Source organism: Papilio xuthus, unplaced genomic scaffold, assembly GCF_000836235.2.
Source record: "Papilio xuthus unplaced genomic scaffold, Pxut_1.1 DF828142.1, whole genome shotgun sequence".
NCBI lineage: Eukaryota > Metazoa > Arthropoda > Insecta > Lepidoptera > Papilionidae > Papilio > Papilio xuthus.
In genome coordinates, this window is record NW_013530507.1 from 2,875,197 (window position 1) to 2,889,434 (window position 14,238).

General features: G+C 31.9%; 2 protein-coding genes across 3 annotated transcripts in view; one reads left to right on the forward strand and one right to left on the reverse strand.

Moving 5' to 3' along the window:
- The first annotated feature begins 316 nt into the window (after window positions 1-316).
- Window positions 317-5,260, forward strand: LOC106114093 (uncharacterized protein C1orf112 homolog). The gene is made up of 12 exons (XM_013307179.1): window positions 317-487; window positions 567-701; window positions 877-1,091; window positions 1,174-1,331; window positions 1,686-1,876; window positions 1,955-2,100; window positions 2,254-2,383; window positions 2,745-2,907; window positions 3,153-3,360; window positions 3,823-4,162; window positions 4,305-4,529; window positions 4,617-5,260. Exons 1-12 carry the CDS (start codon window positions 422-424, stop codon window positions 5,241-5,243), a joined length of 2,604 nt encoding a protein of 867 aa, XP_013162633.1. The 5' UTR covers window positions 317-421; the 3' UTR covers window positions 5,244-5,260.
- Window positions 5,261-9,313: 4,053 nt separating this feature from the next.
- Src42A (Tyrosine-protein kinase Src42A) overlaps window positions 9,314-14,238 on the reverse strand; it is a 56,002-nt gene continuing 51,077 nt past the window's right edge. For both annotated transcript variants that reach the window (XM_013307417.1, XM_013307416.1), the window contains exons 4-8: window positions 13,076-13,403; window positions 11,892-12,070; window positions 10,760-10,916; window positions 9,670-9,923; window positions 9,314-9,403 (exon numbers count right to left, since the gene is read on the reverse strand). In XM_013307417.1, the coding sequence (XP_013162871.1) occupies window positions 9,715-9,923; window positions 10,760-10,916; window positions 11,892-12,070; window positions 13,076-13,403 (873 nt within the window). In that variant the 3' untranslated portion in view covers window positions 9,314-9,403; window positions 9,670-9,714. The remainder of the gene's footprint in view (window positions 9,404-9,669; window positions 9,924-10,759; window positions 10,917-11,891; window positions 12,071-13,075; window positions 13,404-14,238) is intronic.

The following is a 14,238-nucleotide window of genomic DNA, read 5'->3' on the forward strand; positions in this document are numbered from 1 at the left end:
TCACCTACCTTTACAAAGTTGTGGTTCGCGCGGGTTGCGAAGAATCGACGGTCGCCTAAACAGTACCACTTTATTGGGTCTAGAAATAGAGCTATCCTAATGATGAGAGAAAAGAGAACACATTAAATGTGTGACCTTTTGTCACAATTTTTTTTCCGGACGTATAAAATCTTTGACCAAATCAAATGCCAGTGTTGGTTGGTGCAAATTTGTTTTTGACAATGACCTAAAGGTCTAAGTTACCATGTCATAAAATTTAAAAAAAATTGACAATTGTCAGTAACTTCAAACTTTATGGCGGTAACTCCTTTTTGTTTTCAATTTACCGTAACATATTTTAGAATTTTAATAATTAATCAAAATGTTGATTTGGTAATTACTGTATGAATTATACTATCAAAATACCATCAAGTAAATTAACATGAATAATTCTCAAAATTCAGATATTTTCTTGGAAAATAGCATGATTGAAGATAGTCCACATATCGTATCCTTTTAATTATAATTGTGATTATTAAAAATGCGTGCCTCGTCATATAATTTCGTTAACATATAATTTTTAACAGTTTAATAGTACACCTTATAAAATGCTATTGACAAAAACTATAGAATTTCTTAGCACAGAAAGTATATTCAAAGAACCCTCATTTGCACAAAAATTTACTTTATGCCTTGAAGATTGTTGCGTTTGTGTATGTCAGGTAAGTCCAAAAAATACGTACACACTTACAATTTTTAATATTTGATTATTGGCAAATAACTTAGAACTAAATATAGAAGAATTACTATATTTAAATTGGACTTTCCATTTTTGTAGTAACCCTTAACCCTTTATTCAATTATAATTGCAACTGACAAATAAACATTAAATTTCAGTGTCTGGAATTAATAAGTTCTACAGTAGAGAGTACTGATGTTCAATCTGTGGAATTACAAAGTTACTTAGAAGATGCCGTTATTCTCTTACAAAAGTTGTCATGTTTTCTGAAAACTCTGATAGAAACAGTTGCATTGTCATGTGAAAGTTTAAAAACATTTCCCACAACCACTGGTCAAATTATTTTAAATATTTTTACTCACTGCAAAGATAGGTAATTAATTTTTACTGTATTTATAATTAACATTATAAGATGTTTATAATTTAAGCAAATGAATGTATATGTTTTATTACAGTGAAAACTTATATGGAAACTTTTTAAAGGTTGTTGAGACAGAATTAAAAGATTTATTTCGTACTTGTCATGAATTGCAACATACATATTTGATGATATTAGAGAAGCATTTTATATTTGATATGATGGTTGTTGAACAACAATATATTCTTCTCAAAGGTACTCAATTCATTTACAATGGCCATAGTATAACTTACAAAATACAATGAGCTTAAACTTTCATTGAAGTTATTCATTTTTCATCTTTAAAAAAAAAAGAAACATTTTATGAACTCTGTTCCCATCTCCATTTGGGGATATTTGTTGTTTTAAGACATGAAAATACAACTCAATAAATCATTGCTTAGTATTCAGGTCTTAAAATATGTTTATGCCTTGAGCCCCTAAATCTATCACTAATTTCTTCACATTGGTAATATGTAGAGATATTGTGCCTTCCTTACTTCTGAATTAGATTATATTACAGTTTTAGCAAAGATTACATTATTATTTGAATTGTAAAACTTATTACAGCTCTTGACATCAATTTGAAAATAAGTGAGATAGTCCAAGCTTTGGATGTGAAGACAATGGCAGAGCAGTTAAAGGCTTATACAGGGATATGTACTAAATATTCTGAGAGCTTAATGGATAAAGACATTTATAACCAATGTACTGAACTCTTGTGTGGTTTGATTGGATCTAATTTGAAAACAGCTTTAGAGGTTTGTATTTTAAAATTATTATTCCAAATAGTTTTAATATATTTTCATAATATGCTATGATTTTTGATATCTTTAAAGATTGATCAAGAGGAAAAAATAGTTTTACGTTCATTGAAAATTGCCAGTTTCATTATTAAGATATTAACGAAACTAAGCGATATCTTCAAATATGGAGCAAGAAACAATTATGATATTGTTCTACAGACTTTGATTTCTATTTATATGTGAGTATAAACAAATATATTTAAAATATATAATAGATTTAACTAAAGTTTTCTGTTTTATATGTCATGTCATAATTTTGGATTTTAATACCTCAGTGCTGCAATAAACATTTTCATTATAAAAAACCTACATAGATTTTTATAACTTTTAAGGTGTGATGGTACAATTCAGCGTGAACAGTTAAACAAGTCACAGCAGTTTATAAGTCAAGTTAATTTACTTATTTTTAAGATAACACAAGAGTTATTATTTCAACTCCTACTTGATAGAAGATTCTTTGATGTAAGTTGCTAGGTTGGGTCACTTACTTATCAGTTATTGTGCTTCACACAATCTTGCATGCTGGAGGCCTAATTTTAGTGTTTTCCCCTTTCCAAATTTTTCTTAAATGAATAGGATGGGAATAGAAATGTTTTTTTTCCGTTTCTGTGCATGACCTTGCCTAAAGTAGGCATACATCTGTAAATACGGACGAATTTAGGCAGCTGCTTGTTTGTTTGCTACCTAATAAGAAAGAGGGTAAATAGTATATCGGTTTTTAGTCTGTACCCTCCTCCGTCCATTTAAAATACTACACTAAAGTAATCCTTAAATATTTATTAAGTGACAGTGTGACAGATATAAATTATATTTCTACTTGTAGTGTCTACTTCAAAGTGATATAAGAAAAGTGAGTGAGGATAAACAACATGGTTTACTATTACTTTTGATATCAACAATTAAATGTACTCTACAAAATACTGATCTGAATTTAAATGTTCCAAAAAACAAGTTAATTGAATATATATTCAACATCATACCTTATGGTAAGTATTTTAATCTTAAATGACATAATTATTTTTGATTTTATTTCATTACTATTTAATATTACTGTCTCCCGCGACTCCGTCCGCGCAAAATAAAAAAAAAACTTAATTAGTAGATCCATGCAGTCGTTCTGGATATACCCTTATACAAACATCTATCTATCCATCCATCTAAACATTCGCATTTATCAGTATGTATATTAAACAGATTACATATAGATTGTTTAACGTGTATAATATTGTAGGTGAAGTGTGGCTTAATTCAAAGGTGACTCATAAAGACAGTGAAGAACAAAGTTTGGAAGATAATTTGCTTGTTAATTTAGTCGCATTATCAATGAGTTTGAGAGGCGAAGAGTTTTCAGTATTGGAAGAAAAGTTATGCGATGCTGTGTTGGGAGATAATTGTTCAAAGGCTTTGTTTGTGACACATTATTGGGTCTTATTGGCAAAGTAAGTTTGACATGTTCTATGCTACTACGATATTTAAGATGGCTTCATATTTATAGTAGGTTTCTTAACACATTAGCTGCCATGTCGGACTATATGTTCGACAAGCTAATGTTTCAATCAGGCCTTGTCGGACTATGGGTCCGATAAGACATACTTCCATTCATATGTAAATAATAAGTATATGAGCAATGTAAATAAGGTATTACTATATTTTTAGGTGTTTTCAAATGGTTTTGGACAATTTTTTTTTTCGTTTTTCGAAAAATCATTCTGGCAGCTTGTTAATTGTAATTTATTCTTATGAATATATCTTTAACTCAGGTCATTTCATTTTCAGTAAAAAAATGTTTACCCATATCTTATGCGAGATTATTTTATAGTAAAATAGGTTGATTTGACCGTTAAAATAACCACAATTAATTTTTAGTTACATACTTTAATTGTATAAAAATAACTTTACAGGCTCACAGATTCTCAATACATTGTACCTACTGTGACATCTTTATGTAAAATATACGAAAATTTGGAGTTAAATGCTTCGTTTCAAAACTCTCCTCAAGAAATTCAATTGGGACAGATTATTAGACGACTTTTTGAAATTTTACCTAACCATTATAAAGTTTTGGTTAAAAAGCAATATGAAATTCAAGAGAAATATTATAATCTATGGAGTTTTATTAAGATTAAAAATTTACCAGAAAATATAAGGGTTGCAACAGAAGAGAATTTACTTGGAAAATTATTGTTTGAATTAAAAAAGCTAACAAACTCTGATTACATGGAAAATGATATGCAGCAGTTGGTAAGGTTTCTTTAGCAATTTCTAAAAGTTGGATACATTATGAGAGTTTTTTTTTATTTTGAAATAAAATATTGTTTTGAGAAAAAAAAAGTTGTTAATAATGCTCATATGTTATGATGTATTAAATTTATTCTTGTTACAGATTAAAATAATGAAAGTTGCTTCAACTTGTTGCTTTACGGAATTAAATTCTAATATAATAGATAGCATTGTAAAAGCTTGGGTTAAAGCGTGTCCAAAAAATCTTTTCTCATTACCTAAAAATATAGAAAATAGTATTTTCTGGTATTATTCATATGTGGAAGCTTTGGTTTTATTGACCAATGAAATTATAGAAAAATTTGTCTATTTTGAAAATGTCTTAACGGTAATGGCATTTATTTTTAAATACTTTGTTTCCTAAATTATAAATTTCTTCACAAATCAAGCTTAAAGTTCGTTGTTTTTTTTTCAGGTATTTCATATTATATCCAAGTTAATATTAACAGGAAATAATGAATTGATATTACTCTTAATACCTTTATATTGCAAAATATCACTTTATTTTTTTGCCGATGAACCAAATTTATCAATAGACCAAAATATAGATGAAACATTCAAGTATTTACTTCTAAAAACAGAACCTCTAGTTCAACATTATACTCTGGGAGAATTATTAAAATATAATAAGGAGAAAAAAATCAAAAATATAGTTGGGAAAATAATTAACTCTTCATCAGAACTGCAAAAAATGTGGCAACATATTAAAAATAAAAATATTAATGAAGGAAACAAACAATGGATGTTAATAGCCGATTGTAAATATACACATAAATGTATGGAGAATAAATTTATACATGAAGATTCAGATAAAATTAAATTAAAGAGTAATTTCGAAATGGATATTGATAATTTGTTTACTATTGAAGTTGCAGAGGAACCTGCAAGTAAAAAAGTAAAGCTCGAAGATGACCAATTTCTAGATATTGTAAAGAGACTTGAAAATGATTCCTTGTTATTGTCTAGTACTAAGCATATCTCTGATGAATGTAAAAAGAGAATAACAGTTGTATGTGATAGATTAAGAAATATAATTACCTAGAAGAGTTTTATTTTAATGTTTTTACCCTAATAATATGGTTCCGACACCTGTATTGTTGAATTTAATGGAAATAAGATAAGCACAGAATTAATAAAATAAACATGTTTGAATAAAATTGAAATTTAAAAAAAAACCTTTAGATGGTAACTAACATTGTGTTAGTATATCGGAATTGGAAGACAAAATCATAATTTTTTTTTCAAATCACATTTTAGTTCTTAATTTTTTTGTTTCTGGATTCTGTTATACTGAAATTGTCGTTTGTAAAAATAAAACCAAAAAAATATTTTTCACATTTAAATTTATTGTTGTGTTAAAAAATTTTACAAGTAAGTGAAATATAATAATCATAACCATATTAAGGTCGATGTTACACTATCGGCAGTCGACAGACGTTTGTACGAAAGTGTAACATCGGCCTTCGGGAAACTAAAATACATTTAATTGATACTCGGAGGTAATAAGACCTTAGCTCACGCGTTACAGTATCAACTAACTTCAGTCGCACTCTATATTCCAATTCATTTTCTAACCTCTGCCAAATACTTCGCAATGGCTGTACATCAGTGAAAACCACGCACAAATGTCATGTAACACAGCAACAATTACTAAATAACATCTACTTTATATAACTAACATTCATTCTTAGCTTATTTCTACGCATCCGATCGATCCTCGTAATTATTGTGATGGCGACATTGTATACGTAAAAATACTTAAAAAAAAAAACATTGGCTAACTAATAATAAAATATTGAATACAATTATTAAATTATTGCCATATGAGACAGATATAGCGAAACCTAGCTATTGCGATCAAGCATCAAGCTTTGAAGCGTTTTTATACAGCTATATAACTTACGAACGAATATATTACTTAAATAAATTAGAAAACAATACAAGGGGGAGTAAATACTTTTGGGATTCTTTAAATACTACTTTTTCAATAATATCAAGTATTCTTCCGCTTTATAATACTTAATCGACGTATCATCTGATGCCTTTGTGTACAAACAATTCATTAAATCCAAATCCTATACAAAAAGTGCTTTATCCACAGTGTAATAAAAAAAAACTCTGTGACTAGCCCATGCCTGGATACTTTAAATAGTTCTGATTTGAAATACACATGAAAAAATTTCAAAAAATCGTACATTTCATTAAATAGAATTAATAAATAGTTAATAATTTAGTTTTAGAGCAAAAATATTTTTATTTAGATAAGTATCCTGCATGGTCAAGTCCCGGGTGAAGGTGAATTTGTGACGTTAATTTACGAGGCACCACAAAGTCGATATAAAAACGTATTTTGTGCGAATTGGTTCAATCTTAAAAATATATAATTTCCGTCACATTTATCAATCCAACACTAAACTACTGAATGCGATGTACATTGGAATGGTTGAGTCAGAACACTTTGTTGTAGCACATTAAAATGACATTTCAAAATTAAAAAAAAAACTCGTATTCGATCCTACTTTAGATACTATTTACAATTAGTGCAATAAAATTATTTGTAAACTGTTCGTATTAATATTAAATTTATGGTCGTAATTCGTAACTCTCTTATATACTTCTATTTTTCTTAAATGTTCTGAGGATGTGAAAGATTCTCTGATAACCAATTACACTGTTTCGTACTATACTAAGCACCGGGTATTTAAAAAATATTGCACTTATATAATATATATTTTGCAACTGTAATTACAACTAATGAATATAACTGTTATTTTGTTTATATATAATATATTTAAAACAATCCTCTTAACATAAACGCTATGTTAATACAAAACCTACACATTGAAAAATACTTATTTACTTAGGCCAATAATCTTCCCAGGGTCCAAAGAAAGGAGCAAAAATATATATTTGAATTAAAATTAAAATTTAATTTGTGGCATCAATAAAAAGTGACTTAAACTTAATTTTCTTGGCACAAAATAAATATCATTTCGGATTTGTTTTCCGATAAAAAACAATAAAACTTCCTGAATCTTGAGCATTACTTGTATTAAAATGATGTAATATAGGAAACTCAAATTGCGAAAAATGTAAAATATTAATGAGTCACTTAGAAATATATATAAATAAAGTCACTTAATACATAAATAGCGTTTAGAAAAGCTAATTGCGTTTAAATTACATAAATAAAGTCCTAAATTCTAAATACCCTCAGAACAGTTAATATGTATATAAAAGTTCAGTTCTTTATTAGGATTATTTGGCATCTATCACCAATAATATTTCTACAATAAAAATGGTATACATAGGTGAGAATACCTATTGGATATGCGCCCGTCAAAGTAAACATCTTTACAATAGTCGTGCATAACGACAAATGATCCCTGCCGAACGTAAATATCCTCCGAAACACGCACAGTTCATAGATGGAGCCACAATCGATGAAGCCAAGACACGCGAACTCTCGCACACCGCGCCTCCGCGCCGCCACTCCTCCGCGCCGCCAAGCGACAACTCAACGGACAGACATACATACAGCCCCTCACATACATAGCGCATACAATTTCATAACAATATTAATATTATTTGACAATATTACATTATCGTAGCTATAAAATGGACAACAAATGATTCAAATATCAATCTAATGTGACTATTTATTTAGTAATTTTTCAAAGAATCTCGATAATCACAAGATGTCAACTAACGTGACATATATAAAAAAAGTTTTTTGATGATTTATGAATTTATGTAGTTATAGTGACAATTTCAACTCTTCACACTTACAGCAAAGAACTTTTAAATGCTCAAACGGAATTTTAATAAAAAAAGCCATTTCTTAAAAAAAATGTGTTCTATTAATTGCAAGCAAGCGAAGTTAGAAGAATATTAGATTATTTAAAGGTGTCGATTAAATAAAAAATAAATATTTTGCATTAGAGCACCGGCAAGCATATCTTAAGCCTAGCCTAGCTGTAAAGTATTGTGTTGAATTATTCGAAAAATTCTTGCAATAACCTTAGGACTTTTAAACATTCGGATAAAACTTACAGTTCTTAAAATAATCGATTAAGGTCAGACAACGCTGATAGTATGAAGTACAAAAGTTTACTTTAAATTACATAGAAAATTTCTACGTTTGTCATATTGGATAATTACAGGGATAAGAAGTTTCCAAGTATTTTTTTCATTATCATTACAATTTAAATTTTTTCATACATTTTAAATTCGATACAATTTATTTCGGGCGATATCAAATCGATTTTATAATCATTCGTTTTTGTCTTATTATAAATCAATATGGTTCTATCGATTAGAAAGTAACGCATACATGGAGGGCACTGAGATTGACAATGTTTTGATTTAATACACTTAGCAAATTGGAAATATTCATAAAGTTAAGAAAATTAAAAACATTATCTTTGTTTACATAATTTCATTTACTGAGACAACGTGTATTGCTATAGTTGAGGATGAGATAGTCAAGTAGTTGCGAGGGCGCGCGGTGTGACGAGATGTCGCATCACGTAAGTCCTCTTAGAGATGCACGATAATTATCAACGTCGATCACGAGTAAGCGAAAAGAAAACTTATAATAACAAATCATTTTTACATTAAGAAATAATACATGCACAAGAAATATCGATATTTCGCTTATCGCTTTCAATATCGCTAAAATCGTGCATCCCCGCCGTATGTACGTCGAAAAGCAAAATAGCCGGTTGATACTGTTTTGTGCAAATCCTGTACATACGGAGCGGAGGCGGGTGCGAGGCTCGGCCGCTAGGTGGCGTGGCGCGGCGCGTGGTGGTGGCACAGCGGCCGCGACCGCACCGGCCCCAAGCTCGAGTGGTGCGCCTGCATCTGACCCACGGCCGCGTGGTGCGCCTGCATCTGACCCACGGCCGCGTGGTGCGCCTGCAGCTGGGCCACACCCGAGTGCGCCTGCAGCTGGGGCATGCCCGGGTGCGCCTGCAGCGTCTGCACCTGGGCGAGGCCGGGGTGCGCCTGCAGCTGGCTGAGCGCCGGGTGCTGCAGCTGGGCGAGCGCCGGGTGTTGCAGAGGCGCGAGAGCGGGCGGCAGCTGTCCGAGCGCCTGGTGCGCCGCCAGCTGGTGCAGCTGCACGTGCTGCAGGTGCTGCATGGAAGCGCTGGTATGCAGCAGCTGCAGCTCCGGCGGCATGTGGTACAGGCCTGGCGTCTGCAAATAAAGCAAACTCATTATACAACACATCATTAAAAATAATATTCATTAATAGAATAAAATCATGACTTATCCAGAAAGCTATCTATACAGATAGCTTTCTGGATAAGTCATGATTTTATAAGCTATACAGCTTGAATATATATATTTTTTTAATGAAACAATTTGAATAAATTCGAATTAATCAGTGTTGTACTACTTTTGCTTTTATGCTTGCTTTTATCATATATTATCAACTTTTGGGATTGGGGTGTGGTACTGACATGATGCATGTGCGCGTGTCGGTGCGCCGGCAGGGAGGGCCGGGCTCAGTAGGCGGAGGCCTCCTTGTACTCTGAGTTGTCCATGGTGAAGAAGTCCTCGAGCTTCCACTGCAGCGTTTCGAAGGTGGGCCGCTTGAGCGGATCCTTGTGCCAGCATTCCAGCATGATCTCGTAGAGCGCTGCGGGACAGTTCTGGGGACACGGCATGCGGTACCCGTGCTCCACTTGGTGCAGCACCTCCGCATTCGTCATGCCTGCGATATAACACAATATTATTAGTACAGGCAACTACGACATTATATCAACTTTTGTAAAATGAATACACTTAACAACCCAGTGAATGTTTACAGTTTGTTGAAAATGGTGGTGGGATTTTATAGGCTTCTTATATTTCTCGAAAAAAATAATCATGAGTAGTTTTCATTACAAAATAAGAATTTCCTCAATGATCAAAACAAGATTTGAGGAAATAGATTCGTTTAAAAGAAGGAAAAAATGTTGTTATAATATGATTACTTTGCGGTTTTCCCTTCTAAACGGGTTTGAATTTCTTGAAACATAATCAAGTGATTCATCAGACATTTGCATAAATTGGTGTAATATTACAAAATTACATGAAATTTCTTTGTAATTGTATGAGAAAAAAATATTTCCTTTTTATGATAAAAGGTGTATATGGTACATATTATATATTTCGTAGTGTTGTAAAGGGATATCGTATGTTATATAAGGCTGCATGTGCATCGTGCAGTGCACTCCAACCAAAGTTGTATAAGCTAAACTTGCAATATTATACATAATTCATACCATCATTTGATACAAATTTCCCTCGACTATATAATCTGTTTGTGTCTATTTTTAACTATAAATATTAAATTCACATCAACAATACGTAAATTTAATAGTAATTTGATATTTAAGTTATTTTTATGAAATGGAATGTAGCAGTTTTTTTTAATCCACTGCTTTAATAATTGTACTAAAACTTGTTTTGTTTTTTTTATTCAAAGAGAGGGACGACAATATGGTTGTATACGTGTTTTTAGCAGTGAAAAGGCAAAGTTATCATATGAGCTGATAGTATATTCACCTGGATAAGGTATGCGTCCGTATGTGACGAGCTCTGTGAGCAGGATGCCGAAGGACCACACGTCGGACTTGATGCTGAACTTGCTGTAGTTGGCCGCCTCGGGCGCCGTCCACTTGATGGGGAAGCGAGCACCGACACGAGCCTCGTACTCATCCTCCTACAAAACATAGCTCTGTTAAATATATTCACCACAAAAACACTACATACAAAAATCACTGATTTCCATCTATATCGGTTTCGAATGCTCGTAATAAAAATATTTTTTGCTTTATTCAATTGAATTATTAATAGTTGGTTTCTGAGACCCACAGTTTTAGTGTCATCCCTATTATTTTATTTAAAAAAAACAGAGAAACAAGATATTTTATACAGGAATTTTGGTTTTAGAAACCAACGATAAGTCATTTTATATTCAAAAGAATTGTAAAAGTTTAATTTATTATTTGCTAATATTCCAATTAACGTAGGTAAATAATACAAACCAAAACACTTCCAAGTTAATTGTATATCCGCGATAGAGAAAAAAAAATGACGTAGCCGCTCCGTATGCATAGTATGAAAGATTAAATAAAAAGCAAATACACGACCTTTCGCGTTAACCTTGCGATTTAAATCGTCTGTGGTATCTTGTAATGACATTTAGAACTCACGACAAAAAAGGAACCCATCAATTGTATAGAATAAGTTATAGGAAAGTGACAAGAGGGTCGAGAAAGTCGACTATCTATTTGCGGAGATTTCAATTCACTTTCTTAATGCATCAGTTATAAAAACATTTAATGTTGTATTGAAAAGCGGTTACGATAAATGTATTTTATAATGTTTATTGCATTTCCAGTATGCGTAGAACATTAGCAACTTTGTACAAACAACGAAAAACAACTAAACTAAAACATAGGCATCTCTCATTTTCTTTAAAAAACTTCGTCGGCAGAAATTTCCAGTTAGAGAATCAAATTCAATTCCCACTTGATCGAGTTCCGTATGGTATGTAACTGTCAGCATAAGAGCTAAAATTTGGCACGTGTATATTATGCTTTCGTCCTAATCGCATTGAAAACGTCAAATGAAACTTCACATAAATGAGCAGAAAATAAACGTCCGCGACATGTTGTTTCAGACGACCACTTACTTTGATGAGTCTCGCGAGTCCGAAGTCAGCAATCTTGACGATGTTAGCGTCGGCCACGAGCACGTTCCTTGCTGCGAGATCGCGGTGGATGTAGTTCTGTGATTCGAGGTACGCCATACCGGCCGCGATCTGCGCCGCCATGTCGATCAGCTGTTGCAGCTTCAAACCACGACCTTTGCCTGGACAATACAAATAAGTCATTGTACCATAACGCAAGTCTCTTAACAAATTACTTAAATTAAATGTAATTACGATGTCCTATAAAATTATTCTACGAAATAAGTCTACGTATTTTGTATTACACTAACATCTTTGTTTTGTACAGGGATGGATAAGAGCGTTCGAATTGCCACCTAATGGTGGGTTTTTAGTGTTAACATGTTTATACTAAAACTAAAAAAAATAAACAGAGTTAAATATAATTTATAAAGGTGTTTCTTATTGGACCCACGAAAATAATTATAAACGTCAAAGCTTTGGTGTTACTCACATTGATATTATATAGTTAAGATTTAAAATAAATAAGGTTCATGACTTCCTCAACTCGAAGTAAATGAGATAACATACCATGAGTCACATTTTTACAATATATTTTATGTCACGGACATGAAGTTCCTCTTTGTCGCATTTGTTTGTTTAACACTTATGAAATACACTCATTGTAAAATATGCAACAGAACGCGTTACAATTCAATAAAAATACCACCATAAAAATAAGAAGGAAACTGTTTGCATAACCTTTTATTTTTCCATTACGTATATAAGTACAGGTGGTTAGTTTTATGTTCAACTTTACTGTTATATATTATATAAGGGTTACAAACGGATATAGAAGATATGTGGAACTTGTGTGACTTTACTCATATTGTAAAACTTAATAGTTATATATTTTCTTGTCAGTAATTTACGATTTTAAAAGAAATATCCTGTGTTAACAAAAATTTTAGTTGCCAAAAGAAATGGATAAACATCCAAACAAGGAAGTCAATAAGTCGTAGGACTACTCTAAGAAACAGGATTGAGAAATCTTATGCATTTAATCTAGTTTATCTCTTACGATATAAACAATAAAAAATATAAGAGACATTCAAGATTTTTTACCGAAGATCTACATAAAAACAAAGTTTATATAAGATCATCGACATTAGTTTCATACAAAGCTTTAATGTTTAAATATCACTCACCTTGCAAGTATTCCAACAAGGAACCATTCTTCATGAGTTCAGTTATAATATAAATGGGTTCTTCAAGAGTGCACACAGCGTACAGCTGAATCAATTTATTGTGTCGTAGTTTCTTCATAATCTGGGCTTCCGCGAGGAAATCCTTGGGGTCCATTGTACCAGGCTTCAATGTTTTAATAGCGACAGGCGTTGTATTGTTCCACAATCCCTCCCATACTTCGCCAAATTGGCCGTGGCCGAGCTTCCTGGCGAATTTCAGGGAGGATCGGTCGATTTCCCACTGGTCGCGTGTTCTATGCGAAAGGCCTTCGGTAACAGGCTTCTCGACCTAGAAATAAAAAAAAACATTTATCACAACGGGTTCCAAAAAATCGAAGTGTTAAATTTTTTTGAAACACAAAACAGATCCAAGGACAAAGATAGTATGATTTTACGTATATTTATCATGATGACTAATTATTCGGAATAAGTATCTAGCAACGATTGCAAACGGCAAGAAAAATAAGATCTTCCACAACAATGGATTGTAAAAACTAATTATAATTTACCTCTGAATACGGCACGTTTTACTCTTACTTACAATAGAAAAGTAATTTAAGATGAATTATGTAATGATTTACGCGACTCATTGTCTCATTAAATTGATCATTATATGTTAAAGTGAACTCCGGGGATGGCGTGTGTTTAATTTATTAACGTAAGAGGTAAAGCAGACACAAAGTCGACATCTATCTGATAGTTCATATCTGTTTGGTTTGTAAACTATCGGTAGAGCGCACTTAGTGAGAAAACGGCGTTAAATTAAAAAGCATCTTTTATCAATATTATTACACTGTTACGTTATTTACATTAGGCAAATGTGGTGGAGAAATATTTTTTGACATTTTAAATTTTTTTCTCTTTGCGACATTGTGATCACAATTTTTGCTATAAATCAAGTAACTGAAAGTTAATGCATTCTAAGTAGTATTTTCCAAGACAGACAATATAGCATTTTATAGTTTACAACATTATCGAAGAAAATTATCGCTATATATCGAAACAATATGCTGATGATATCACTACCGATTGTATAGTCAATTTGAAATCCTGACTATCTAATGTAAGTTAAAATTATAGAGAGTGCAAGAATAGATTTATGGAATGGATCACTTTTTAGCCGA